The sequence below is a fragment of the Castor canadensis genome, chromosome 7 (genome assembly GCF_047511655.1).
Source record: "Castor canadensis chromosome 7, mCasCan1.hap1v2, whole genome shotgun sequence".
Classification (NCBI taxonomy): Eukaryota; Metazoa; Chordata; class Mammalia; order Rodentia; family Castoridae; genus Castor; species Castor canadensis.
Window position 1 is genome coordinate 145,572,478 of NC_133392.1, and position 25,693 is coordinate 145,598,170.

Below are 25,693 nucleotides of genomic sequence, written 5' to 3' on the forward strand. Positions count from 1 at the left end.
AGGATCACTACTGCTTCTTATCTCGAAGTTAGAAATCATACAACTATTTGTGAGACTTTGATTTTTGTCCATCTTTATGTTCTTTGCGTCTCACTTTGTCCGGCATGTAACAGGCGTTCAGAAAACTACCGAATGGGTAAAAATTGGAAGGAAGCCGGTGGCTCACGGGTGTAATCCTAGCGACTCAGGAGGCAGATATCAGGACGATCGCGGTTCGAAGTCAGCCCAGGCAAATGGTTCGCGAGCCCCTATCTCGAAAAAACCCTTCACAAAAAAAAAGGGCTGGTGGAGTGGCTCAAGGTGTAGGCCCTGAGTTCAGCCCCAGTACGGCAAAAAAAAAAAAAAAAAAAAAAAAAAAAAAGAAAAGAAAAAAAAAGGGAAGGAATAAAAACCATCAGAGACTGAGAAAGGAGCCCGCTCAGGACGTGATGACGTCATTCTCCGGCCTGGGATAGCCACGCCCACCTGACAGCCGCCGGCGGGGCCCAGCTGGGCGGCCGCGGAGAATACTGGGCCAAGATGGCGGCTGCGAGGAGAGCGCTGCCGCGGCGACTGGTGGGCTTGGCGTCCCTCCGGGCTGTAAGTGCCGCGGGGCGCGGCCGCCCTACAGGCCCCGTGACGGTCGGGGTCGGGGTCGGGGTCTTGCCCCGTGGAGGTTGCTGCCTGACAGGCCAAGCCGGACAGTTCTTCTGGGGGTTCCGCAGTCTCGGTCTCCGTCTCACTCAAATCCCTTGAGGGCTGTGGGGAAACTGAGGCTGGGAGCGGTGAAGCGACCCGTTGTCGTAATGGAAACCTGGGACGCCACGTTGGGCGTCCTGCTGTCCTGTGTTCCAAGGCCCTTCCCGCTGGCCCTGGCGCCTTCCTTCCCCTAACAGCTTCAGGAGTGTTGGCCCGTGAACGGCACGGACCCCTCCAGTCCCGCGAGGGAGGGGAAGGTCACGCCCTGCCTCGCCTCGCCTCGCCTTCCAGCCCTTGTGGCTTCTGGGGACGTTAGGGAGAGCTCGCATTTACTTTGGGTCTGTTCCGTCCTGGTCCTTGGCCCTCTCTCCGGGCTCAGTGAGTGGAGAAAAGTGAGGGAGAGGTCACGGCAGAGAGGGTGGAGGCCCTTGTGTTTGGTTAAAGCTTAAAACTATGGTTTCCCATTGGCTCTGCCGCTTTCCAGGCTGAAGGACACGGTTACTCTCATCTGTCAAATGGACCACATTACTCAGGGTGGTTTTGGAGATTGGGAAAACGTGGTAGCATTTGGAATTCTCCAGGCTCTTAGTACATGATGAATAAGTGGTGAGGTTTTTGGGGTTTGGGTTTTGTTTTTTTTTTCTGGCGGTGCAAGGGATCAACCAGGGCCTCAAGGCTCTCTACCACCCACCCAGAGGTGGTATTTTTGCCTTAGGAGTTGGAAAAATTATACTCCCCTGGCAGTAGGTCCCTTTCAGAAAACCAAGTCAATATGTTTAGGTCATCCACCTCCACCAGTTGTTCATGTGTAAAATGAAGATGGTAACTTCAGCTTGGGAAGTTAAGGAAATTACATGAGATGGTGGGCTTTGAGGGCAAAAAAAACTCCAAAATGCTGGTGTAATGAAATGATCCTCCCTGGAGTGACTAGCATAGGTTTCCTGTTAGAACCTGACCTAGGTTCAAGTCCAAGCTCCGCCGCTCTCTAGCTGTGTGATTTGGGGTAATCTTTCTGAGCCCAGGTTTTCCTGCTGGAGTTGGAATTATGCCTGCCATGAGATGCTGGTGGCTGTAGTTTGAACTGGGCGTGAGGGTTAGCTCTTGATGCTCATGCAGATAGGCCGTAAGTCAGAATGCTACGGCATGGAGCTTGTATGGTTAAGGGACCACCTGCGCACAGACTTTACAAAGGGAAGGAACTTGGTGTTTAACCAGAAGAGAAGACTGTGGGCCAAGGGTGGTAGAGAGGTAGCCATGGCCTTGGGGTTAGGGAATGTGCTCTAGAGCCACACTCTTAGCTTCTGATGTTGCTCCGTGACTAGTGAGCTGTAGGACCTTTGGAAAATTATTTAGTTTCTTTTAGGCCTCAGACTTCCCCTGGCATAGTGGAGATTATGCTAGCCCTTACCTAATGACGTGACTACAGAGGATGACGGTGGTTAGTAGTGGCAAATGTTTAACTTTAAAAAATGTGACTTGTTACCTAAAGAGCTGCCATGGGGAAGGAAGCAGACTTGCGTTAAACCTGTGCTCTAAAAGAAACTTGGAAGCAGGTTTTACATCCTTTAAATAACGTTGAAGTTATTTATTGTCTCTCGGCCACTGGAATAACGTTAGGATAATACACAGGCAGAATGGGAACATCTCTGTTGGAGGAAGCTTCAAGTTTCAGGGACCTTTCAGCTTAGCTGTTGACTTCATGCAATCCAGTGCCTTGGCACCTCAGTCTGTGAGGTGGCTAAAACCAAGGCCACAGCAGGTGAATGGTCAAGTCCCAAACGCTTCATAGCAGTGACTGTTTCCTTCTGTATGGGTGTCAGGGGTTTGGGATCCTAGGCAGATTATACGGTGTGTCTCTTCCCTTGCCCCACTGCAGGATGTTTATGTAGATTCAATCTGGTGAAATGAAGTAATCTGAAGAGTTGTATTAAGAAGGATAGAGGAAAGAGGAAAAGAAGCCCATGTTACTTGGTGTGGAGGAGGGGCAGATTTAGGGCAGACTTTATGTAGAGGAGAATCAGGTTTTAAAGATTTAATGCTGCTTGGTAAGCAGGTGCTCTACCACTTGAGCCAAATACCTCAGCGTTAATGCTGCTTGGGATATCATCTCAGACCCACTCTCCTCTGTTACCAGTTTAGGAGTGTAACAGAAGAAAGCCTTCCTCCATATCCTCTACCACTGCTGCGAAGTCTAGGGGTAACTGCTCCCCACACTCAGTAATTGCCTTTCCCTGGGAAGGCTATGCCCTTCATGCATTTGTTGTTCTGCTAACTTTAATGAGTGCCTACTCTGTACCAGGCACAGTGCCAAACAGTTGGGATGAAGTGGGTGTGGAAACAGCTCCCCCATGGAGCTTTACTGGAGGAAAACCAAGTAGGCATATTTGTAGTGCTCTGAAAGGAATAATTATAGTCATGAAATAGGAAATATTGGAGGTGAGGGAATTGGCTGATTTGTAGAGACTGGTCAGAGTCTGTGACTAAAGTATGAGAGGGAAATGTGAGAAGAACCTTCCTGGCAAAGGGCAGCCCATCTGGGGAAAGAAGGCCGGTGGGACTGGAGCTTAGTGTACTGTTGGGCAGAGGGTGGGGAGAGTAGGGCAGTAGGACTGAGTGATGAGTTCTGCCATGTCACAGGTCCAAATCATACAGAGCCTATAGGCTATGGAGAATAGGGGAAGGGGATGTTGACTTAAGAAACAGGGTGCATGCAGTGCCTCTTACAGAATGAGTAAAACGTAAAATATTTATGCAATCCGAAGAAAAAACAGAGTATGTTTTTTGTTTGTTTGGTTTGTTTTTTTGTTTTTTTGTTTTTTGTTTTTTTTTTTGGTAGCACTAGGGATTGAATTTGGGGGTCTACTTAAGCCACACTCCCAGTTCTTTTTTAATTTTTTTTTTTAATTTTTGGTACTGGGATTTTTTCTCAGGGTCTGCACCTTGAGCCACTCCACCAGCCCCCCTTTTTGTGATGGGTTTTTTTCAAGATAGGATCTTGCATACTATTTGCCCGGCTGGCTTCAAACTGCAATCCTCCTGATCTCCGTCTCCTGAGTAGCTAGGTTTACAGGCATGAGCCATGGATGCCTGGGTTTTTAGCACTAACTTTGCTGGCATAAAACTCATGAACCTCCTGCCAAGGCCTCTTTCACGAGATAGAAAGGATGCAATCAGAATCAGACAGGCTTTAGAAGGAATTACAGAGTCTGGGTACTGTGGACTTGGAGAGAACCATTGGCTGGGCAGTTGGAGATGGGTCTGGACTTCAGGAGAGGCCCATCCTGGACGTTCGTGTCCCAAAGTCAATATGTTCTTTGATCTTAATGCTAAAAGAGAGCACATGTGAATCAAAGAGTGAAAAACACTGCTTCTTGTCTCAGTATTAGTGAAGAAGGACCAGTTGTTTCAGAGCAGTGCCAGTGGTCAGTCATGACAGTCTCCTTTCACTTTTGTTCAAATCCTCCCTTTTAAATCACAGGTCAGCACCTCATCTATGGGCACCTTCCCAAAGCGGGTGAAGATTGTGGAAGTTGGTCCCCGAGATGGTCTACAAAATGAGAAGGTAAAGATGGAAACCAACCAGAAAAAAGATGTTTTAAGCATCTGCTTTGAGTATTCCATGTGGTAGGAAAATTGGGTCAGATACTTTAAGGGCTTTTGATAAAATGGAATATTATGAAGCTGTTAATATAAGAGTATGGCAAGTGACTCAAGGTAGTAAAATAGTACATACATTCAATTTTACACTTTTGTATAAGCAACAAAAAAGGTTTTACATGTGTGGGAGCATTTACCTAGAAAAGAATGGAAACCAGTGCTATCCCATAGAGCTTCCTGTGTCTGAACCTAAATACTCTAGCCCATCAGTACGATAGTGACACATGTAACTTTTGAGCACTTGGAATGCAGTTAATGAGGCAGAGAAACTGAATTTTTATTTGTCTATAATTTTAGTCAATTTAAATTTAAATACCACACATGGCTAGGGGCTAACATTGGACTGCCCAGATGTAGAAAGTTACTGAGTGTTAATTGTATTATGTCTGAGAGGCTGCAGTGGTAGTTTTCTTGCATTTTGGCATGTTTTTCTAAAATAATCACATGCTTATTATTTTTTCAATAGGAAAAGCTTTTTTTTTTTTTTCAAGCATAGCCAACCTAGCCTGGGTTGGAAACAATAGTCTGGAAGTCCCACAAGGCAGAATCCTGTCAGTTTTGATTCTGCTGTATGCTAGCACCTAGTTTAATGCCTGGGACATGGAGGACTTTAAAAGTTATTGGCAAGGTGAATTGAGTTAAAGCAGTAGGAAGGGTGGATGGGAGGGCCTGAGGGGAAGGACCTGGAATTCTTAGGATTTTTTAATGTAATCCCACAGGTACTAAAGTGCCATGGGAGGCTTTTGAGCAGGAGATTGAAACATTAGAGGCTGCAATTTAAGAGGACCTCATGTGTAGGATGAATTGGAGCAAGACCATGCCATATATACATGGGATAGTGATGGTAGATTTGGAATCTAGAATCCATAGAATCTGATGAGTGACTAGATATGGGGGAAAAAAAGAAAGAAGCTTTAGGCAGAACATGTGACTGAATAGGAGGATGTGCAACTTTGGGGACCCCATCCTGAATAAGTGTAACCTCTGCTCATTTAGACCGCTGCATGTTGCTCTCAATTTGTTTATGATAGTGTCATAAATTAACACACATTCAGTTAAGGAAGAGTCTACATGGCAGGAAAATACTGTTTCCATGTAGATGTGAACTTCTCAGGTAAGAAGCTATCTCTACCACAAGACCCTCTCTGTAGATCTTGAAGACAAGCAGGGATTGCATGTAAATTCCTGCTTGTGTTTTGGAGTTGAGACAGTGAAGTGCTGGCTGTAGCAAAAGCTTTGAACTAACAGGCAGTGTCGGCTGGGGCTGTTTTCAGTACCAGCATTGCTGACCTGTCTTCTGGTGTTTTTCTCTCCTCTGTAGAGTGTTGTACCTACTCCAGTGAAAATCAGGTTGATAGACATGCTTTCTGAAGCAGGACTCCCCGTTATAGAAGCCACCAGCTTTGTGTCTCCCAAATGGGTTCCACAGGTAAGCTGCAGCCTCAGGAGAGGATGGGAGTTTTGCATTTGCTCTTAAAGCTAGAATTCTGAAGCTCTGGTTTCCAGGTCCCTGGCTTTGAGAGGTCTCAGGCCATCCCCTGCACTGTGGTGCTCCAAAGGGCATGACTTGGTAACCAGGGGCTGCGATTCAGTCTTGGCTTTGCCCTGACCTGCCCGTGGCCTTGCTAAGGCCTAGAAATAGCCTCTCAGGTTTCCTCTGGCCCTAAATGTCTAGAATCTCCATGCCTGTCTACAGTTTCTGCATTTGTAGAAGGGAGTAACCCATGACTCCTATGTCACAGAGACAGGCAGATGGGGAAGAAAGACTGTTACAAAGTGAATGCTAGGTAGTCAGAGAGAGTGGAGCCAGGGCCTGGCCCAGAGACAGGTAGCACTTAACATAAAGCTGGCCTTGTTGGTCATGTGGAGAAATGGGGGTGTCACCCAAACCCAGAGGCCTCCCAGCCCCTCATCAGTCAAGCAGATAGTGAAAAATGCTAGGAAACTCAGGCCTGCCGAAGACTTTCTCCCCAAGATCTGCAGAACAGGGCCTTAGTGGTGGAAAGTTTTCTGTCACCATTGAACTCTCTACCTGTTTTGGGGATGATTTGGCAATGTCACCCTTGGCTCCTAGATGGCTGACCACACCGAAGTCTTGAAGGGCATTCAGAAGTTTCCTGGCATCAACTACCCAGTCCTGACCCCAAATGTGAAAGGTTTTGACGCAGCGGTAAGAGGATAGCTTGTTGGTGGGGGCTCCTGGAATGAGATTGATGGCATCAGTCCATGTCTTTTGTACAGGTCTCAGTCCTGTATCCTGAGGTATCCCTCTCCAGTGGTAATAATCAATATCAGACCCTGGGACAGGCCTGGCCCTGTCACTTACTGCTCTGTGATCTTGTCTAGTTGCCTAACCTCTCTGAGGTTCTGCCTATAAAGTAGAACTAGTCACAGTAGTACCTGCTGTAGAGAGTATTTCATATCCTGGAATGCATACAGATGGCTCGCCAGTGGCTCCTGTTATTACCCACTTCCTTAGGGAAAACTAACCAAGCCCTCACAAGAGTCAAAAACAATTGGCTAACATTTGACAACTCTTAAAATTTTAAGGTGGAGATGTTGTTTCTGCACTTTGGCAAAAAGCTTCTTTCAGGGCTGGCAGAGTGGCTCAAGCAGTAAGAGCACCTGCCTTGCAAGTGTGAGGCCCTGAGTTCAAACCTCTGTGCTGCCAAAAAAAAAAAAAGCTTCTTTCAAGAGTGACTTCTAGCCAGGTACCAGTGGCTCACGTCTGTAATCCTTGTTACTCAGGAGGATCGTGGTTCAAAGCCAGCCTGGGCAAATAGTTCTTGAGACCCTGTCTCCAAAATACTTAACACAAAAAGGGCTTGTGGACTGGCTCAAGGTGTAGGCCCTGAGTTCAAGCCCAGATATCACAAAAAAAAAAAAAAGTGACTTCTAGGGGGATGTGGCTCAAGTGATAGAGAACCTGCCTACCAAATATAAGGCCCTGAATTTAAACCCCAGTACTGCCCCCAAAAAAAGAGTGACTTCCAGCAATGTGTGGTGACTTATGCTTGTAATCCCATCACTTGGCAGACTGAGGCAAGAGGATCAAGAATTTGAGGCCAGCCTGCAGTACATAGTGAGACCCTTCCTCAGAAAAAACAAAAATAGTGACCTATGATCCATCAAAAATGAAAAATGATAAATAAAAATCATTACATAATGTTATAGAGTTATGTAATTTTCTCTTGATTCTGTTAATTTTGTTTCATGTATTTTAAACTACTGAAATTAGGTGCTGGTATATTTATGATTTTTAATACTTCCTGATGAATTGACACTGGTTAATAATGAAGTACTCCTCTTTTTGTTTTAGTATCTTCTTTCTCTGATAATTATACAGCCATTCTCACCTCCTGTGCTCAATATTTGCATGCTGTCTCATTTCATTCATCTGTTCCTAGGCCATCTGTATCTCTAAACAGCCTGTAAATGTTTGCATTTTTTCTTTTAAATCATTTTGATGACCTCTGCCTTTTAATTGGAGTGTTTAGTTAATAAACTTTTTTTTCTTTTTTTTTTTTTTTTTTTTACATTATGTAAGTAGTTCTTTTTTTTATTATTATTATTATTTATATGTGCATACAAGGCTTGGGTCATTTCTCCCCCCTGCTCCCACCCCCTCCCTAGTTAATAAACTTTTAATGTAAAAATTGAAAAAACCAAAACAGGTTCTTGGGGGGTTGAGATGACTATGGCAGTGATGATTTCCTTGGGGAATGGATGTCAGGGGTTTTTTAGGGTTTTGGTGTTTTCCCTACTTTTGTGCTAGGGATGGAACCTAGGGAACTGCCCTACCACTGAGCTGTACCATCAGCATTCTTAGGATTTTTGTTGTTTCTTTCTTTCTTTTTCAGTACTGGGGTTTGAACTCAGGGCCTACACCTTGAACCACTCCACCAGCCCTTTTTCATGATGGGTTTTTTTGAGATAGGGTCTCACGAACTATCTGCTTAGGCTGACTTCAAACCTTGATCCTCCCAATCTCTGCCTCCTGAGTAACTAGGATTACAGGTGTGAGCCACAGGCACCTGGCTTTTTTTTTTTTTTTAAATTGAGATATAATTCACTGTATATGTGTCCTAGGGCTGCTTCGAAAAAGTGGTACAAAATGAATGACTTAAAACAACCAAACTTGATTTATTCTCTCACATTCTAGAGGCTAAAAGTCCAAAATCAACATATCAGCAGGACTGGTTCCTTCTGAGGCCTCAGAGAGTCTGCTCCATGCCCCTCTCCTAGTCTCTGTCTCTGGGAATAATGGCTATCCTTGGCACTGCATGGCTTGTAGCTGCATCACTCCAGTGTCTGTCTCCACCTTCACATGGCCTTCTCTTCTGGGTCTCCTTTTTTCACGCAGCCATCTTCTTGTAAGGACAGCAGTCGTATTGGACTAGGGACCCACCCTGCTCCAATACAGCCTCATCTAATTACATCTTCAATGACCCCATTTCCAAATAAGATCACATTTCTGAAGGACTGGGAGTTAGGGCAACATCATATTTTTTTCAGGGACTCAATTCAACCCATAACATTCACATATCATAAAATTTGCAGTAAACAAGATTTTGCCATTCTCCAAATTTCCTGAAAAGTGCTGAAGGAACTCTGAATATTGGCAGGTGGCTGCTGGAGCCAAGGAAGTGAGCATCTTTGGTGCTGCCTCAGAGCTCTTCACCAGGAAGAACATCAACTGCTCCATAGATGAGAGCTTCCAGCGCTTTGACGGAATCATGAAGAAAGCACAGGCTGCCGGCATTCTTGTGCGGGGGTGAGTCAGGCTACTCAGTACCTGAAGTCAGTGTCTTCTCAGTACCACTGTAGAGTGGGGCCAAGCTCTGGCTCTAGCATTCCTCCCATCTTCAAACTCCTACTCCCAGGTGGCACAGCCCAAGCCACACTCCTCAACACCTTTTCCCAGGTGTGGTCAGAAGCAGTGTAGCAAGGCTTTCCCCTGAAACCTAAATTTGGGTCAGTTCACCAAAGGTATCTAGCAGGATGGGACATTCATTGGGGTCTGTGGAGTCAGGTTAGTCCTGGCTTCTCACCAGCTCTTCACACATTCATGAAGAATCCCCAAGGCCTCTGAGTTCCAAGTAGTATTTCTAATAGCAGGAGTTTCTGGCCTTGTATGTGTATCATCTAAATGAAACCTCAAAATCGTCCCCAACCATGACAAAAACAAGGTTCAAGAAGTATGAGCTTCCTCCTAGTGTACTGTAAGGTACACACCAGTCCAGAGTGATCTTTCGGAAATGCATATCTGACTGCTTGCTCCTAATTGAAAACCTTGCAGTGACTGCCTAAGTTCAGACTTTGTTTTTTTTTTTTTGGTGGGGAGGGGTTGGGTTTTTTGGTTTGTTTTTTTTTTTGAGGTGCTTGGGATGGAACCCAGAGCCTCTTCCACCGAGCTACGTCCCAGCTGACTTGAGAGGTTTTCACTTGGTGTACAGGACCCTCTGCAGTTCAGCGCAGCCACTCTGCAGACTTACTGTTCACTGCTCCTTTCTGGCCCAACTAGAACTTCTTTTCATCACAGAGATGCACACAGCATGCATGCAACCACGCCCAGTCACACACACGTACCTCTTGTCCCTGGGCCTTTGCATTCACTTGTAGACCCAGAATAGTCTTCCCTACCTCCTGCTTCTCAGGGCTGACTTCTGTTCAGGTCCTCTGTGGATGTCAGTTCCTCTAAGAATCTTTTTCTATTCCTCAGTTGGAGTCAGTGCCCCTCCCCTGAGGTCAGTCCCCTGGATGTCCTCAAACAAAGCACCTAGCTGCTCCTTGAATCCTCTCCTACCACTGGACTGTGCTCTCCACAAAGACAAGCCCAGGTCTCTTACAGTCCTCACTGTGCTCTGCTTCCCTGACGCAGGGCCTAGCACATTGAAGACGCTCAGTAACCCATGTGGCAGATGGATGAATGGGGAGCAGGGGCTCAAGTCACATCCCCCAACTTCCAGGCCTATGCTCTTGGTAACTCTTACCTTTTCCTTACTCAGCAGTGTTTGGAGAAAAAGTAGGAGAATTAAATGGAGATCTTTGAATCTGAAATTGATCAGCAATTGTATATTATGCCTCTTTTTGGCTTTTTGAGATACAGTTCTCACTCTATATCCCAGACTGGCCTCAAACTCAATATCCTGCCCCAGCCTTTGGAGTGCTGGAATTACAGGTGTGTACCACCAACTCAGCTTTTTTTTTTGCCAAACCAGAGATTGAATTCAGGGCCTCACCATTTGTGCCACGTCCACAGTCCATATTGTGCCTTTTAATACACAGAATATTTTGCTTGACTTTCAAGGTCTTAAAGGTACCCTGGCTCCAGCAGGGTGGGTGGGAATGGAAGACATCTACATCCAACACCCACATTCCTTAGCACAGTCAGCAAGAACTGTGATCAGAGCCAGGCACCAGTGGCTCATGCCTATAATCCTAGCTACTCAGGAGGCATAGATCAGGTGGATCTCGGTTTGAGGCCAGCCCCGGGCCAATAATTCACAAGACCCTATCTTGATCCATCACAAAAAAGGGATGGTGGAGTGGCTGAAGGTGTAGGCCCTGAGTTCAAACGCCAGTACCGCACAAAAAAGACCTGTGATCAGGCCTACACCTTTCTCCGACCTCATCCCAAACTTCTTTGGGATGTGCCTCAGCTGTTTTGTCTTGAGCACACTACTCTTGTCTCTGCCTGGAATGCTCTTCCCGCAGACCCTCCCCTTCTCATATCTCCAGCAGCATGGCCTCAGGGAAGGCCTCCTGGACCACAGTTTGTCTCCTCTAGTTGATCTTTTGGCATTTCCCTTTGTTCCTTTGTGGCACATCACTTCCTGAGATTATCCCAGCTACTTATTTGATTATCTTTTCATTAGCTATCTCCCTCACTTAAAAAACTAGAGGGCAGGGACCTTATTGGTCTTGCTCTCTGCTCTGTGCTCAGTGTCTGGCACATGGTGGTCATCTCAGTAAGCAGCAGTTGAATAGACGAATGAATACTTAACCAGAGCAGCTGATCCCTTGGTCCTCACACCAACGCGGCCTGGTACTGACCCATACCCCACTTCCTCTTCTGGCCTTTGGTCTCATCCAGTCCTTGGTTTCCTGAGTACCAGCCCGGCTCCCTGGCACACGTTCTGCGTTTCCACCTCCATACATCTTAGATGCCTCTCTAGTTCTCCTTTTCCCATTGTAACTCTTTGGCTGCCTCCAAAGGCCCCACAACTCCTGCAGTCTCTGCCTCCCAAACTGTGGGCCTCTTACCCTCACCTTCCCTGCTATGGCTCTACTGCCTCCTACTGGCAGTAGGCGGCACTGCCTTCCTTCCCACTCTACCTCACTAAGCCAGCCTTTCACCCAGGCAGTGGGTCTCCTGCCCAGCTTCAGGTTTTGACTAGTCTCACCAGGGATGTATGTCAAGCAGCCCCCTGCCTTCTAGGGACATTGACGTTGTCCCTCCCGTCTTCCCACAGGTATGTCTCCTGTGCCCTCGGATGCCCCTATGAAGGGAAGATCTCCCCAGCTAAAGTAGCTGAGGTGTGTGTATGGTGGGGCGGGATTTCTTGAGGGTCTGCTACCTCACCTCGCCTATGCCTGCCTGCATAGGTGCCCCTTGCCACCCTTTCCCATCAGGTCCCTGATTTTATCCAACACCCAAACTCCTTAGCACAGCCAATAGGACCTATTCTTTCCTTAAGCCCCTTGCAAGCCCAGCCTCATTGCTCCCTGCAGGCTCCCCTTCTAGCCAGGCCTCTGCCCAACCTGGAAGCCTTCGTTCAGCTTCCAGTCCCATCTGCCAGCAGGTGATCCTTGAATCAGTAGCCTCAGACAGACCTTGCCTAGGAGTCCTGGGGTCCTTGCAGGCAGGAGGCCACAACCTCGGCATCCTCTGAATAGGAGCCAAGTCAACACCAGCTAACCCAGGATGGGAACTGAGTTTTAGCAACCCACGAGCTTATAGCATTTATCCTCAAAACCTTCTACAAATTTGCTGTTCTTCCATTTTACAGTCAACGAAACAAATAACTTGCTGCCCGGGTTGCAGACGGCAAAATCCAATCTCACCCAGTTTGTCTCCCTACAGAGCCCACTTATTCTTCCCAAATACCATGGGACATCCATCTAGAAAAAATAGTTACAGTGGCGACTGCTTATTGAGAGCTGCTGCCAGGCCCCAGTCTTAATCTGCCGATGCTGCCAGACCTCACTATCCTGCAAGCAGCCATCGCCCCTTCAAGAAGCAGAAATTGAAGCTCAGAGAAGTTAAGCTACCTGCCAAGGCACACAGCTCATGAGCAGTGGCACAAGGACTTCAATCAGCATCCACATGACTCCAGAAGCCTGCCCCTCCTGCCACCGTTCCTTTCACTCTTCATACATGGGCAGGGGACAGGGAAGTCACCATGTCATTTATCTAGCATAGTGAGCATTCTAATCATTTGTGAACATCACTCTTGTCCCTTGCCTGCCAAGGCCTTCCTCACCTGTCCAGCAACTTGGTATGGGCAGCCTCTCCTTAGGGGAAGCATCTGCTGCTCCAGCTTTGCAGTGTTCTAGGGATTTGTGAACGGGCTTCAAAAAGCCCATTATCTCCAGCATTTCCCTAAAATTACATACTGACATTTCAGAGACACAGTTTCACAGATCTTATTGCAGAGGAAAAAGCTATGTGAAAGAAATCAGTTTTCAGATTCCAGCAGCTGGCACTGATAGTATGTGAGGTGTAAGTGAAGCACTGGTGTGGGGGAGCTCAGGGCTGCTCCAGTGGCGAACTCTGTTCCCTAAGGCTCTGTCTCCTGATAGGTGGACAAAGCTCATCATCCCACTCAGGACAAGGACCTGCTAGGAATTTAACCCCTCAGACACTGAGGATCTGCCTGGGCCAAGGATCCCTGCTTCTGAGCTCTCAGACCATCCTGGCTGGTGGATCTGGAACCCTGTCCTCTAAGTGCCTGCTTACTTTCCCAGGTCACCAAGAAGCTGTACTCCATGGGTTGCTATGAGATCTCTCTGGGGGACACCATCGGTGTGGGCACACCAGGGCTCATGAAAGACATGCTGTCTGCTGTCATGCGCGAGGTCCCAACAGCTGCCCTGGCTGTCCACTGTCATGACACCTATGGCCAAGCCCTGGCCAATACCCTGATGGCCCTGCAGGTAACCAGAGACACATTCTCACTGCTCAGCGGGCACGGGGAGAGCAACTTGGCTTCATTCTTTTTTTTTTTTTTTTTAAGTTTATTAATAATTTATTAAGAGAATTTATCAAGCCAGGGGTGGTAGCACACGCCTAAATTCCAGGACTTGGGAGACTGAGGCAGGAGGATCTTGAGTGTAAGTTTAACCTGGACTATATAGTGAGAACGTGTTTCAAAAAAAAATTTTAAAACAGTTCTGTTTATTTTTTATTTTGGTGGTACTAGGATTTGAACTGAGGGCCTTGAGCTTGCTTGACAGGTGCTCTACCACTTGGGCCATGCCATCAGCCCATTTTTCTGCAGTCATTTTCATCAGGGTCTCGTTTTTCTGATTGGGCTTGCCTGGACCTCAATCTTCGTATTTACCCTAGCTGGGATGACAGGCATGCACCATGGCACCTAGCTCTTTATTGGTTGAGATGGGGACTTGCTCTTTTTTGCCTGGACTGGCCTTGAACCACAATCCTCCCAAACTCTGTCTCCCAAGTAACTAGGATTATAAGTGTGAGCCACTGCACCTGGCTAACTCTTTTTTTTTGCAGTACTGGAGTTTGAACTCAGGGCCTCCACCTTGAGCCACTCCACCAGCCCTTTTTTGTGAAGGGTTTTTATTTGAGATAGGGTGTTGCAGAACTGTTTGCCCAGGCTGGCTTCAAACCACAATCCTCCTGATTTCTGCCTCCTGAGTAGCTAGGATTACAGGTGTGAGCCACTGGCACCGGCATACCTGGCTAATTCTATTTATCATATATGTATGATATATATGATATCACGATATATATATATGACATATACAATATAGGTAACAGAGTGGAACAGAAGATGTCACAAAATACTCCTGTATTAGCACAACCTTTATAGCAACATTACTAAACCAGAGGGTGCTGCTCAGGGAAGTGAAGTTGACCTTCCTGTTTGCCTATAGCTTGGGAGAGTGGCAGGCAGCCAGCTCTCCTGTTTCAGTCCCTAGTTCAGGCTGTGCCATCAGGTGAACAGAACAGCAGTGTGGATTCCTCCGGTTGAGAGCTATCCGCCCCCTCCAGAATCTCTGACCCATTCTCAGAGGTAAGTCTCCGCACAGCCGGGCTTCCAGCAGACTCAACATTTCCATAGTCCTCTGGGGCCCAGTGACAGGCCAGCAATGAAATGCCTATGTGAACCTGGGGAACATCTGAAGGTTTTAAGGAACCTGGAATTCCCTTTGTAGCTGAGGGGCTTGGGGCTGATAACTCCCCAAAGTGGAACATTGATGTCCGAAGCAGTGGTCTCACATGCCATCCCAGGACATGGACATCAGTAGTTAGGAATATGTAGTGAATGGGGCAAGGAATAGGATGCTGGTGTCCTCACAGCAGGGTTCCCAGTGTAACACTCTCAGGAAAACTGGATTATCTTTCTGCCCCTACATTTTAACTATTCTGGTTAGGGGTGAGCAGCAGAGTCTAGGGCCCATGAGGTTGCAGAGGCCAAAGCCAAAAGGCTCCCAGACCCTCCTCAAGGCAGTGACACAGAGGGTAGAAGCACTCTCTAGTCAGACAGGGCAAGTCCCTCTGTTTTAAGGTTCGCCATCTGAGCAGTTGCCTCTCAAGAAACCTGTTCCTAGCCAATGTTATTTGACACTGGGCTTCGACGTGCCTGAAGTGGACTGGCTGTAATAGTCCAAGCGTATACTAAATACCAAGTGATAATGCATTAATAAAGGGTTACGGGTAAGTTAATATAGCAGTTTAAATCTGTAAAGAGCCCAGAAATATATCATCGTTAGTGCTTATCTTCTGCAAGTGACCACATGGTTATAGCTGTTTGTCAAGAAAGGGTCTCACCATGTTATCCATGATGGCCTAACTCCTGCATTCAAGGGATCCTGCCATTTCAGCACTTAACCCAGTAGCTGGGCATTTAGGCACATACCAGCACACTGGCTCATAGTCTGACTCTCAACCTGCCCTCCCACTACCTGTCCCAAATTCCCCACAGCTTGACTGCTCTTAGGTCTTGCCAGTAGGCTGACCTCCAGGAGGGTCTACTTGCCAGTAGACCCATCTACCTCAGTTCCCACAAGCTATCAAGGCATTGCATTTCCTGGTGGAAACCCAGCCTCCATGGTTCAGGGCACACTGCAATTGAAGGTACCCCAGGAGACTGGCCCTCCCAGGACCAGGGCTCCTTGGATGGTGCCTACTGGCATCATTTATTCTTTCAGCAAACATTCACTGATGCCAGCATGCCAGGCCGGGGCTGCCAATGGCAGACAAAGACATGGTGACCCTCCCTAAAAGTGTCCATCTGTCTGTTGGATAGATGGGAGTACATGACAATCCTATTGCATTATGACATATGCCGGGAAGGGACAAAGTGCTAGTGTGGAAGTCTAGAGCATGTCAGGGATGATATGGCAAAAGATGCCCCAGTGAGGCTCAAAGGATGTGAAGTTAAACAGCCTGCAGAGCTGGCTGTAAAACTTAGCTAGGCTCAGCCCTGTGGGCTGAGGATGCATGTGTGGGGCCGGGAGGAAGCCAGGGGACAATGGGAGGAGCAGCAGATGCTGCTCAGAGGGAGGGGGCCTTCAGTGCTGTTTGGTTTCCCTTGAGGTTTGTTTCTCACGGGCTGGCCGAGGGGTTTGGTTGGTGGGCAGCCCCCCAACAGAAGGGACATTCATGGTTCCTGATCACAGACTGCTTTGCTGCAGCATTAGTCTGGCCCGCCATGGTTAAGAAAGTGAAGACTATCCCCAGCCTCTCATTGCCTCTTATATTTTATTTAGGCATTGCTCCCGTGTTTCCTAAAGGTCCAAATCTCCAGGCCAGATGACTCTTACTTTCTAGGTTTGTTTTCTCCAGAGTTGTAGTTGTCAAGGTTAAGGCTAGATCCTCCATTTTTCAGCTTGCTGTGACTCCCTGCCCTGGGCCCTCCTGCAGCCTGTGAGTTGCCTGGTCAGGCAGGCTGAGGAGAATGCCTTCCTTTCCATGCCTCGCCAGACCACATAGGCATGGTAGGTCTGAGGCAAAACTTCATCCTGACCATGCCAGGGCACTCCCTCTCTCTTCCCTTCTCTATTTCTGTCCTCAGGGTCCCTGTGTGCTGACAGGCAGTAGTTTCCTCTGCCTGCCTCTTTGGTCAGTTACTGCAGAAATATTTAACATGTGACTTCTGTGTGCTGGGTACTCTCTAAGTGCTGATGAGATAATAGGAATAAGACAGGGCCAGTTCCTGTCCTCTTGGAGCCCATGTTGTAGTGGGGAAGATAGGTGAAAGGTGAGAACGTGCAAGCAGATTGTAAGGGAGTTTATTCAGCCATTAAAACTGAACACCTGTGTGCCTGGCATCGAGCATTCAGCTGTAAAGTCCATGACCACATGACACTAGCACTTCAGTGATGAGACAGATAATACACAAGTAAGCACATAGTGAGCCAAGTGCCCGTAAGTGCTGTGGGGAAAAATAAAGCAGGGTAAAGGAGTACTGGGGCTTTCTAGAGAGTGGCCTCCCTCAGCAGGTTATAGGAGAAGGAGCTGGGCAGGGACTCAGAAGGAAGGAGGAAGGAAAAGTCCAGCTCAGCAACAGTAGGTACAAGGCCCTAGAGAGTGTGCTTGCTGTGTGCAGGGAACATGGAGGAGCTACATATTGCAGCAGTGTGACCAAGAGGAGGGTGGTAGACATCAGAGGTGGAGGAAAGAGATCCAGTATGACCCTGTAGAACTTTGGCTCTTTCCAATGAAGCTAGAAAACTAGCAGAATTGAGCAAAGAAAGGGGGAGATTATGATCCAAGATTGTCCCTTTAAAAGTCCCTTTGACTTCAATTTGTAGAATAGATTAGAGAGACAGTAGTAGAGACAGAAGGACCACCTGGCCTGCCATAATCCAGGTGGAAGATGGTGGCAGGGAAGCCAGAAAGGAGCAGTGTGTGGGTGGATCACAGCAACAATTCTCAGGCTTTTCAGTGGAGCTGTTGAGGAAGCCACTGACCTGTGACTCTCCCAGTTCAGGGAGCATCTCGGTTGGGTGTAAACAGTTTGAAGTCTTCGGCCCAGAAGTGGGATTTAAAGATTGTGAAACTTCCTGGGAGTATGTGTAGCTCCAGTCATCTAAGGAGTGAGGGCTGCACCCTTCAGAGTGGAGGAGGAGTTGATGAGTGGAACAGGCTGATGAGGAAGAGCCAGAAAGAGTGGACAAAAATCTTTGGAAGAAAATCAGGGGGACATGGAGCCCTAGGAGCCTTGTGAAGAAACTGTTCATAATGATGGTGCTGATAACCAAATACAGAGAAGATAAGACTTGACCTTCGGAGGTCACCATGACCTTGACTAGAATTGTTTCAGTGGAAGAGCTATGGGGACAAAACCTCATTTACAATGAGTTCAAATGAGAGTGGCTGAGATAAGAAGTAGATTTTGCTCTTTTGAAGCTTTGAATGGGGCCAAAGAATGGGAGGCTGGAGGGTTCCCAAAAGGGTTCAGAAAGGATGAGTAGGATGGTATCCTAGCCTGCTGGTGCTGGAATGGTCCAGCAGGAGGAACAGGTTGTAAGAACCAGAGGGAGACTTACTGGACTGCAGCCTTGAATAGGTAGGAGTGACCTTGAGCAGTTGCTCAGAGCTATCCTAGGCAGCAAGCAGGAGAAGTAGAACATCTGTGGCCCAGATGCAGGCAGTGGGGAGCTAGTGGAGGCGTCTCTTCTGATTGTATCTGTTTCCCTTTGACTAAGGAAGCAGCTGAGTGAGAATGGGGAGCAGGAGTAGAGGTGAATGGAGAGAGATGAGAGTGAAACAGCTGTGCAGGAGAGTGGAAGCAGCTGACCTGGGACAGTACGGGAGCTCTTGTGGGGTTAGAGGCCCTGACTGAGAGCAACCTGGTTTTGTGTGTGTGTGTGTGTGTGTGTGTGTAAAAATGTAAAGGGATCAGAAAATAATGGGGGTCAGAAATCTCAACCGTGGGAGATGTTGGTGATCTGGAGGGGTCTCTCTGAGGAGGTAGAGTCAGTTGGGGAGGAATGGCAGGAAGATACTCTGGCAGAAGAGATTTGCTGTGTCAGGAACCTTGTGAGAGAAGTGCTGTGTCGCAGTGGGATTTTCACTTATAACTCATAAGCCAAAGGACAGATGGAGATTGCAAGTACCAACTCTACAGGCTCTGGTTCTCGGTGGCAGCCACATTTCACCGTTCTTATACTTCCAGATGGGAGTGAGTGTCGTGGATGCTTCTGTGGCGGGACTTGGAGGCTGCCCCTATGCACAGGGGGCATCAGGGAACTTGGCTACCGAGGACCTAGTCTACATGCTATCCGGCTTGGGCATTCACACGGTAAGCCTGCCTGTCCCGTGGTGGTGACGGTTCTGAATTGACAGGGCTCTGCCTGGAGCCAGATAACAGAAGCAAATAGCAAGTTTGGAGTTGCTTGGGTGGTGGGAGGGGATTATGGGTGTTTTATCTCATGATTCTGGGGCAGCCGATATGCTTGAAACTGGCCATGAGCATGAGCCCAGGAAAGCCAGGGCCTCAGAATGACGTTCATGATTCAGTCCTAGGAGGCCCCAGGTATATGGAAGGAGCCTGAAAGGGGCCAAGTGCAGGCCTGAAATTAATCACTTCCTCCTGAGCCTTTGTTTTGTTCTCTGTGAAGTGCAGACAGTGGAGTTAGCACCCCCAGAGCTGTGCCAGAGCCTGTTTGGACCCCAGCGACAGCAGGGAAGTCAGACTGCATCTGTGCTATCTGTGTGCATCTGTGTGAGATCCAGTGAACTGGACTTAAAACCCAGGCCTGTCCTTTACAAGCTGTTGACCTCACATTATTTCATCTCTCTAAACTCGAGAAATAGAAATAATACTAGCACCTATTTCATCAGGCTGTCATGAGGATTAAGTAAGAAAATGTATGGCTGGGAGTATAGCCCAGTGGTAGAGTTATGCTTGGTACATTTGAGACCCTGGGTTCCATCTCCACCAAAAGAAAACCACGTAGAAAGTTTATGTAGGGTGCTTAGCACACTGCAGAGCACACTGTACACACCAGCAAACTGGAGCTGCTACAAACAAGTTATCTGGGACTCGGGACAAAGCTTAATGGTAGAGTGGCTGCCTAGCATATGCAAGGCCAAGAGTTTGATCTACTGCACAGGGGAGAAATATAAACGGATTATCTGTGGGCCAAGCCCTGTGCTAGGTCCTGAAAATGTAAATTGAAGACTCATGAGGTCACCTTCCTCTGGTGGCACCAAATGCCAGCCAGAATTCACTTCACAGGCAGCTGGTATCCCACTGTCAGGAACCAGAGTCTGTTTGTCATCACCTTTACTTTTCCAGTGTCACAGTTGTCTTTCCAGTCTCATGCTTTGCCGAGTGTTGAGGGCAGATCATGACTTACTATTTCCTCTAACTTGTTTCTCCAAGGGTGTGAACCTGCAGAAGCTCCTGGAAGCAGGGGACTTCATCTGTCAAGCCCTGAACAGAAAGACCAGCTCCAAAGTGGCACAGGCTACCTGCAAACTCTGAGCCCCTTGCCCACCTGCAGCTCTGGGTACTGCGTGGGATTAGGGCACACATGGATAATTCCTGGATGGGGAAACAGAAATGAGAAGTAATTAAAAGGAGTGGACACCTCCCAGGCAGCTCTGCAGAACGAGGCTCTCTAGGCCAGACATGGAACAGTGAGCAGCCTCCATAGAAGTCTCCCTTCATTATGGGCCCAGGGTTTGGTGCCTGAGGACAGTAAGGAACCTGCTTGGGGTGGTCCTTGAGTCTCATTGTGCATGAATCCGCCAGCTAGCTAAGCAGACCCACACAGCTCCACCCTGTCATGGCGATGGTCACTGCTCTATTCTGAAGGCAAAGGGCATGGAGATTTCCCCCAAGCTGGCAGAGGGCATTTGCTGAAAAGGCAGGGCTGAACTGTAATGGCCATCTGCCAACTCCAGCATCTGTGGTTGTTGAAAACAAGTCATGTAATTAAAGCCTTAATTTTAATCCGTGGTGCAGATGTGGATTTATGAGGGGAGGAATAAAGTCTCCTTACAGTGTTGCACTGAGGGGAAAATGCAGACTTCTCATATATTTGGGTTTTTTTTTTTTTTTTCTGTCACTATGGAGACTACGCGGGCAGCCAAAGGGGTTGTTACTGAGCCGCGACTCTGCCCAGGGTGGTGGCAGTGCTGACCTCTGCCCCCAGGCCGTTCCCGGGTGGGTTTGTCGCTGCTGGGCTCCGTGGCGGGCAGGGCGCAGCCTCCGTTCCGGGTGGGCGGGGGCCGCTTGCGGGCTCAAAGCGATGGGCACAGCGGCTCCTGCCGCAGCAGCAGAGATCCGTCCCGAGCTGCTCGATCTGCTCCCAAATCGGGCCCCCTGGGAGGCCCGGGCCATGGCCTCTACCCAGTGCAGCCCGCCGTCGCCTTTGCGCGGCGTTTCTTTTCATTTCGTGCGAGACTTGGGCAGATCCGGGGGAGCTTGGAGACCTGCGGGCCTGCGCGGAACCCGGGGTGCAGCTGCGGGGCTGGGCACGGCGAACGGAGGACAGCGCTGCAGCCGGGTCGCGGGAGGATGCCGCACTTCCGGCTCCCGTGGAAATGCGCCGCGCAGTAGCCGGACAGCTGCGCTGGCCTTTTGTCCTCCTGGCGCTTCCGTAGTGGCGTAACCCAAGCGACACGTTTCCTTGGGGACGTAGAGGGGGCGGGACCAGGGTAGGCTGTCAGCTCTTAAAGGAACCGCCGCGCAGCGCGCGGGAGGCGGTGCCGCTGGAACCAGCGCGGGGCGCGCGATCCCCAGCAGGTTCGCGGGCGGAATGAAGGGCCGGGAGGGCTCGGGAAGGGCCGGGAGGTCGTCGGGTAGCGAGGGAGGAGGGTCGGGCCGCGTTCAGAGCAGAGGCCCGCCCCTTCGGCTCGGGTTTCCCGCTACCGTGGCGGTGGCCGCGGGGGTTCATTCATTCCGGACCCGGCTCCTAGCTCGTCTTGCGAGCCACGGCACAGATCCAGCCTGAGGCTCAGCCGCGCTCGAGCGCTTATGGCCCAGCATCTTCTCCCCTCCATTGTACAGACTGGGAAAACTGAGGAAGCGACAGCTGACCAAGGTCACGCCGTGTCCGGGTCGGCGCCGACCTCAGACCAGCCTTCCTGCCTCCCGTGGCACCTCCGCCACTGCCCAGGGCGCGGGGCTCGGCGGGGACCTGGCGGGAGGCAGCGGGTAGGGGACGGGCTGCGAACCTGGAGATCTGATCCAGCCCGGCTCTCACTAGCTGTGTGACCAAGGCAAATTACTGCACTGCTCTGGCCCCCAGCACCTTTTCTCTGTAAAGTGCCAGTAATAAGACCTGCCTGGTCAAGATGTGGGGAGAACTTAGGAAATGGCGCGGGCGTGCGGGGTACCGAGCCTGGCATGCAGCGGGCGCTCAGTGCAGTGGATTGGAGCTGGGTGAGCCCAGAAAGGGCTGGAGGAAGGCAGCAGCGGGCCAGGCCGCGGGAATGAAAGGTCTCAGTGTCCTGGGTTTCTCTGCCCGCCCCGCCCCACTCCGCTGCGAGGTTTGTTCAGGGCGGAGATGCACACCTGGCAGTGGAGCCTGGGCCAAGTCCACGTCGACGCTGGTCCACTCAGTGCCGCCTGAACTTGGGCGGGATCCTTAGCTCCAAACCAGGAGAGACGGGGCTGGGCTGGCCCTGGCACGGGCTGAGGCTGAGCCAGCCACTGCCCTGGGGTGGGGTGGGACCCAGTCCAGGACTGTGGTGCTGCAGTCCCGAAGCTGGGCTTGGCCCGCCAGGTCAAGGACCCCACCCTGGAGGCCGTCTAGTGTATTTCCTGCTTCCTCCCAGCTGACCCCTGAGGGAGGGGGAGGGAAGAGGCTGCCCAGAGCAGGAGGTGTTAGTTCCGAAGCCCAGGAGCCAGTTGCCATCTAGTGATGGTGGAGGCAGTAGGATGGCCTGACTCAAACGGACCAAGCCCCTCCCCCAGGATCCTGGAGTCCCAGTCCTGGCATTGGGGACAGAAGTATGGGTTCTCAGAGTCCATCTTCCCAACCCTGGGTCAATTTACTATCTGGCGGCTGGCGGGGTGGCTCAAGTGGTAGAGTGCCTGCCTGCCCTAGCAAGCTTGAGGCCCTGAGTTCAAATTCCAGTGCGCCCTCTCTCTCTCTCTCTCTCTCTCTCTCTCTCTCTCTCTCTCTCTCTCTCTCTCTCTCACACACACACACACACACACACACACACACACACACACACACAGAACGGAGGGAAGGAAGGAAATACAGTATTCATGTGTCTGTCTCCCTCCTGTACCAGGTGGCAGGCCTTTAAAATCCTCACTGAACCCTCCCTACTAGGTGGTATGTGTGCAGTCATTAGCTCTGTCTTACAGCGGTGTAAACCATGGCCAAAAGAAGGTAGTGGAGCTCAAAGCCTAAGGCCAGAAAGTGACAGCACCCAGACTTGAGCCAGGGCTGACTGCAGAGCCACCCCTTTAACTTGGGCCCACTGCTGCTTCCCTCCAATGTGAGGTCAGGGGACTCTGAGTGGGCAGCGTCAGCCACATCTAACACTCTGTGTCCTAGACCAGGTGCAATGGCAGAGAAGGTGCTGGTAACTGGAGGAGCTGGCTACATCGGCAGCCACACGGTGCTGGAGCTGCTGGAGGCGGGCTACTCACCTGTGGTCATTGACAATTTCCATAATGCCATCCGGGGTGAGTGTGGGAGCCAGAGCCAGGTTTCTGGAGGGCGTGGAGAAGGAAAACCTAGATCCAGGACCCCATCTCCTGATCCTGCCACCAGGAGGAGGCTCCATGCCTGAGAGTCTGCGGCGGGTACAGGAGCTGACAGGCCGCTCTGTGGAGTTTGAAGAGATGGACATCTTGGACCAGGCAGCCCTACAGCGCCTCTTCAAGAAGGTGGGTGCTGGCAGGCAGGCTGGGCCAGTGCCAAGGACTAGGCCCTTGAAGTTACCTCTGACCTTGGCTTTGCCCCACAGCACAGCTTTAAAGCCGTCATCCACTTTGCCGGGCTCAAGGCTGTAGGCGAGTCAGTGCAGAAGCCTCTGGATTATTACAGAGTGAATCTTACAGGGACCATCCAGCTTTTGGAGGTGAGAGGACTGGGCAGGGACACAGACCCCAGGAGGGCCTCCAGCAGGACCCCATTGGCCAGCAGAGGCAGCCACAGTGGGGAAGGGCCTGCGGGAGAGAGTCAGACAGGGCCCATGCTGCATCATCTTGGACACGTCTTTCCCTCCCAGTCTCAGTTTCCCCATCTGTAAATGGGAATGCCCATCACCTCAGCCCCACCCTCCCAGGGGCACAGTGGGACTAGTGTGTGAAGCACAGGCCCGACTCTGCTCTCCATATCCAGACCATGAGAGCCCATGGGGTGAAGAACCTGGTGTTTAGCAGCTCAGCCACGGTGTACGGAAACCCCCAGTATCTGCCTCTGGATGAGGCCCACCCAACAGGGGGCTGTACCAATCCCTATGGCAAGTCCAAGTTCTTCATCGAGGAAATGATCAGGGACCTGTGCCAGGCTGATAAGGTAAGGGTCCCTTGACCCAGCCTTGGCTCTGTTCATTGACTGATTCCCCGTGTTCCCCTTGAACCTGAGGTGGAATCCTGAGCACCTCCAACCCCAGGGAGGAAGCTGAGGCTCAGAAATGGCAGTGACTGGCCCAAAGTTGCAGCACTGGCAGGGAGGGCCCCATAACCTTGCTCATTTCTAGAGAACAGGCATGCGGGTGACGCACAGGTCTGTGGACTCAGCTGGGATGTGCTGCCTGTGCCCCTGCCCCACTGTCTCCCCCACACCCACAGGCCTGGAATGCTGTGCTGCTGCGGTACTTCAACCCCACAGGCGCCCACGCCTCCGGCCGCATCGGCGAGGATCCCCAGGGTGTCCCCAACAACCTCATGCCCTATGTCTCTCAGGTAGGGGGAAGTATAAGGGATGGAGGCAGTGACCTAGGAGTTCAGCTGGTGCTGAAAACCTGGAAGGAGCTGATCTGACCTTTGCCCCTAGGTGGCAATTGGGCGACGGGAGACCCTGAATGTCTTTGGTGATGACTATGCCACAGAGGATGGCACAGGTGAGCCTAGGACTGGGAGGACCAAAGAGGGGCCAGGAGGAAGACTGAGGTGGGATAGACTCCTCATTCAACCATCGTCATCTGCAGGCGTCCGGGATTATATCCATGTCGTGGATTTGGCCAAGGGCCACATCGCAGCCTTGAGGAAGCTGACAGAGCAGTGTGGCTGCCGGGTATGAAGTGAAGAGGGAGTCAGGGAGGGAAGGGGTCAAATGCTTGGCCAGCAGGGCTCAGGAGGGTAGCCGGTCCGGCCCCTCCACAAATGCGGTTCTTCTGGCAGATCTACAACCTGGGCACAGGCACAGGCTACTCCGTGCTGCAGATGGTGCAAGCCATGGAAAAGGCCTCAGGGAAGAAGGTAGGTCCTCACCACACCAGCAGTCAGGAGCCGAGGCCCTTCGCTGCCTTCGCTCACCCATCGACTATCCCAGCACATCCAGGCCCCTCCTGCTCCCCAGCACCCCAGGGCCAGGTGTTCATCTACTCTTCTGCCACCTCCTCATAGATCCCATACAAGGTGGTGGCGCGGCGGGAAGGTGATGTGGCGGCCTGTTATTCCAACCCCAGCTTGGCCCACGAGGAGCTGGGCTGGACAGCAGCCTTGGGGCTGGACAGGATGTGTGAGTGCTGGCCTAACCCAGGAGAGCGAGGCGACAGGGGTGGGTCTGGGCCAGGCTGCCGTCAGTGCGGGTCCTAATCACCCAGCACGCCTATCACAGGTGAAGATCTATGGCGCTGGCAGCAGCAGAACCCTTCAGGCTTTGGTGCACAGGCCTGAGGAACCCCCTCTACCACGGACCAGAAAAGACAAGGAGAAGCAGCTCTCTCCAGCCTCCATCAGGATCCCACTCTGGAGTTTTGGGGCCAAGCTGAGGCCACCCTACCTCAAATCCCAGCCAGGCCACTTGGCCTGGGGCCACAGGCTCCACTCTCCAGGAGCTGGGGCCTCTACAAATTATCTCCCACGGGATCCAGGAACTAACAGGACCACCAGAGTGGCTGAGAAGGCAGGGCTCTAGGACCACACACCGCCTCCCAGGCACTGACTAGACTGCTACGAGGGGGCTTGCCAAAGTATTTAAAATAAACATGCTTTCTTACACTGGGACAGACGCTCGC

General features: G+C 50.3%; 2 protein-coding genes across 5 annotated transcripts; both read left to right on the plus strand.

Moving 5' to 3' along the window:
• The first annotated feature begins 429 nt into the window (after positions 1–429).
• Hmgcl (3-hydroxy-3-methylglutaryl-CoA lyase) lies at positions 430–20,495 on the plus strand. Its single transcript, XM_020155485.2, has 9 exons — positions 430–579; positions 4,157–4,240; positions 5,657–5,764; positions 6,410–6,505; positions 8,961–9,109; positions 11,811–11,874; positions 13,306–13,494; positions 18,711–18,836; positions 19,923–20,495. The coding sequence occupies exons 1-9, from the start codon at positions 520–522 to the stop codon at positions 20,022–20,024; spliced, it is 978 nt and encodes a 325-aa protein (XP_020011074.2). The 5' UTR covers positions 430–519; the 3' UTR covers positions 20,025–20,495.
• A 682-nt stretch (positions 20,496–21,177) lies between these two features.
• Gale (UDP-galactose-4-epimerase) lies at positions 21,178–25,682 on the plus strand. Of its 4 annotated transcripts, none has more exons than XM_074080995.1 (11): positions 21,178–21,290; positions 23,059–23,189; positions 23,278–23,393; positions 23,474–23,587; positions 23,851–24,027; positions 24,303–24,416; positions 24,508–24,574; positions 24,662–24,747; positions 24,855–24,932; positions 25,080–25,194; positions 25,294–25,682. In XM_074080995.1, exons 2-11 carry the CDS (start codon positions 23,069–23,071, stop codon positions 25,350–25,352), a joined length of 1,047 nt encoding a protein of 348 aa, XP_073937096.1. In that variant the 5' UTR covers positions 21,178–21,290; positions 23,059–23,068; the 3' UTR covers positions 25,353–25,682. The 4 variants fall into 4 exon arrangements, with proteins under 4 accessions (XP_073937096.1, XP_020011009.1, XP_073937097.1 ...); XM_020155420.2 differs by having other exon boundaries at positions 21,208–21,290; positions 23,064–23,189; XM_074080996.1 differs by lacking the exon at positions 21,178–21,290 and adding an exon at positions 21,338–21,588.
• The last annotated feature ends 11 nt before the right edge of the window (positions 25,683–25,693 follow it).

What these genes read in the sequence shown, in the direction of transcription:
- Hmgcl (XM_020155485.2), top strand. Translation starts at nt 520, where the DNA reads ATGGCGGCTGCGAGGAGAGCGCTGCCGCGGCGACTGGTGGGCTTGGCG. An exon ending in GCTTGGCGTCCCTCCGGGCT is followed by an intron (nt 580 to 4,156) that starts GTAAGTGCCGCG and finishes TTTAAATCACAG; the next exon opens with GTCAGCACCTCATCTATGGG. An exon ending in ATGGTCTACAAAATGAGAAG is followed by an intron (nt 4,241 to 5,656) that starts GTAAAGATGGAA and finishes TCTCCTCTGTAG; the next exon opens with AGTGTTGTACCTACTCCAGT.
- Gale (XM_074080994.1), top strand. Translation starts at nt 21,522, where the DNA reads ATGGCCCAGCATCTTCTCCCCTCCATTGTACAGACTGGGAAAACTGAG. An exon ending in AAAAGGCCTCAGGGAAGAAG is followed by an intron (nt 24,933 to 25,079) that starts GTAGGTCCTCAC and finishes ACCTCCTCATAG; the next exon opens with ATCCCATACAAGGTGGTGGC. An exon ending in CTTGGGGCTGGACAGGATGT is followed by an intron (nt 25,195 to 25,293) that starts GTGAGTGCTGGC and finishes CGCCTATCACAG; the next exon opens with GTGAAGATCTATGGCGCTGG.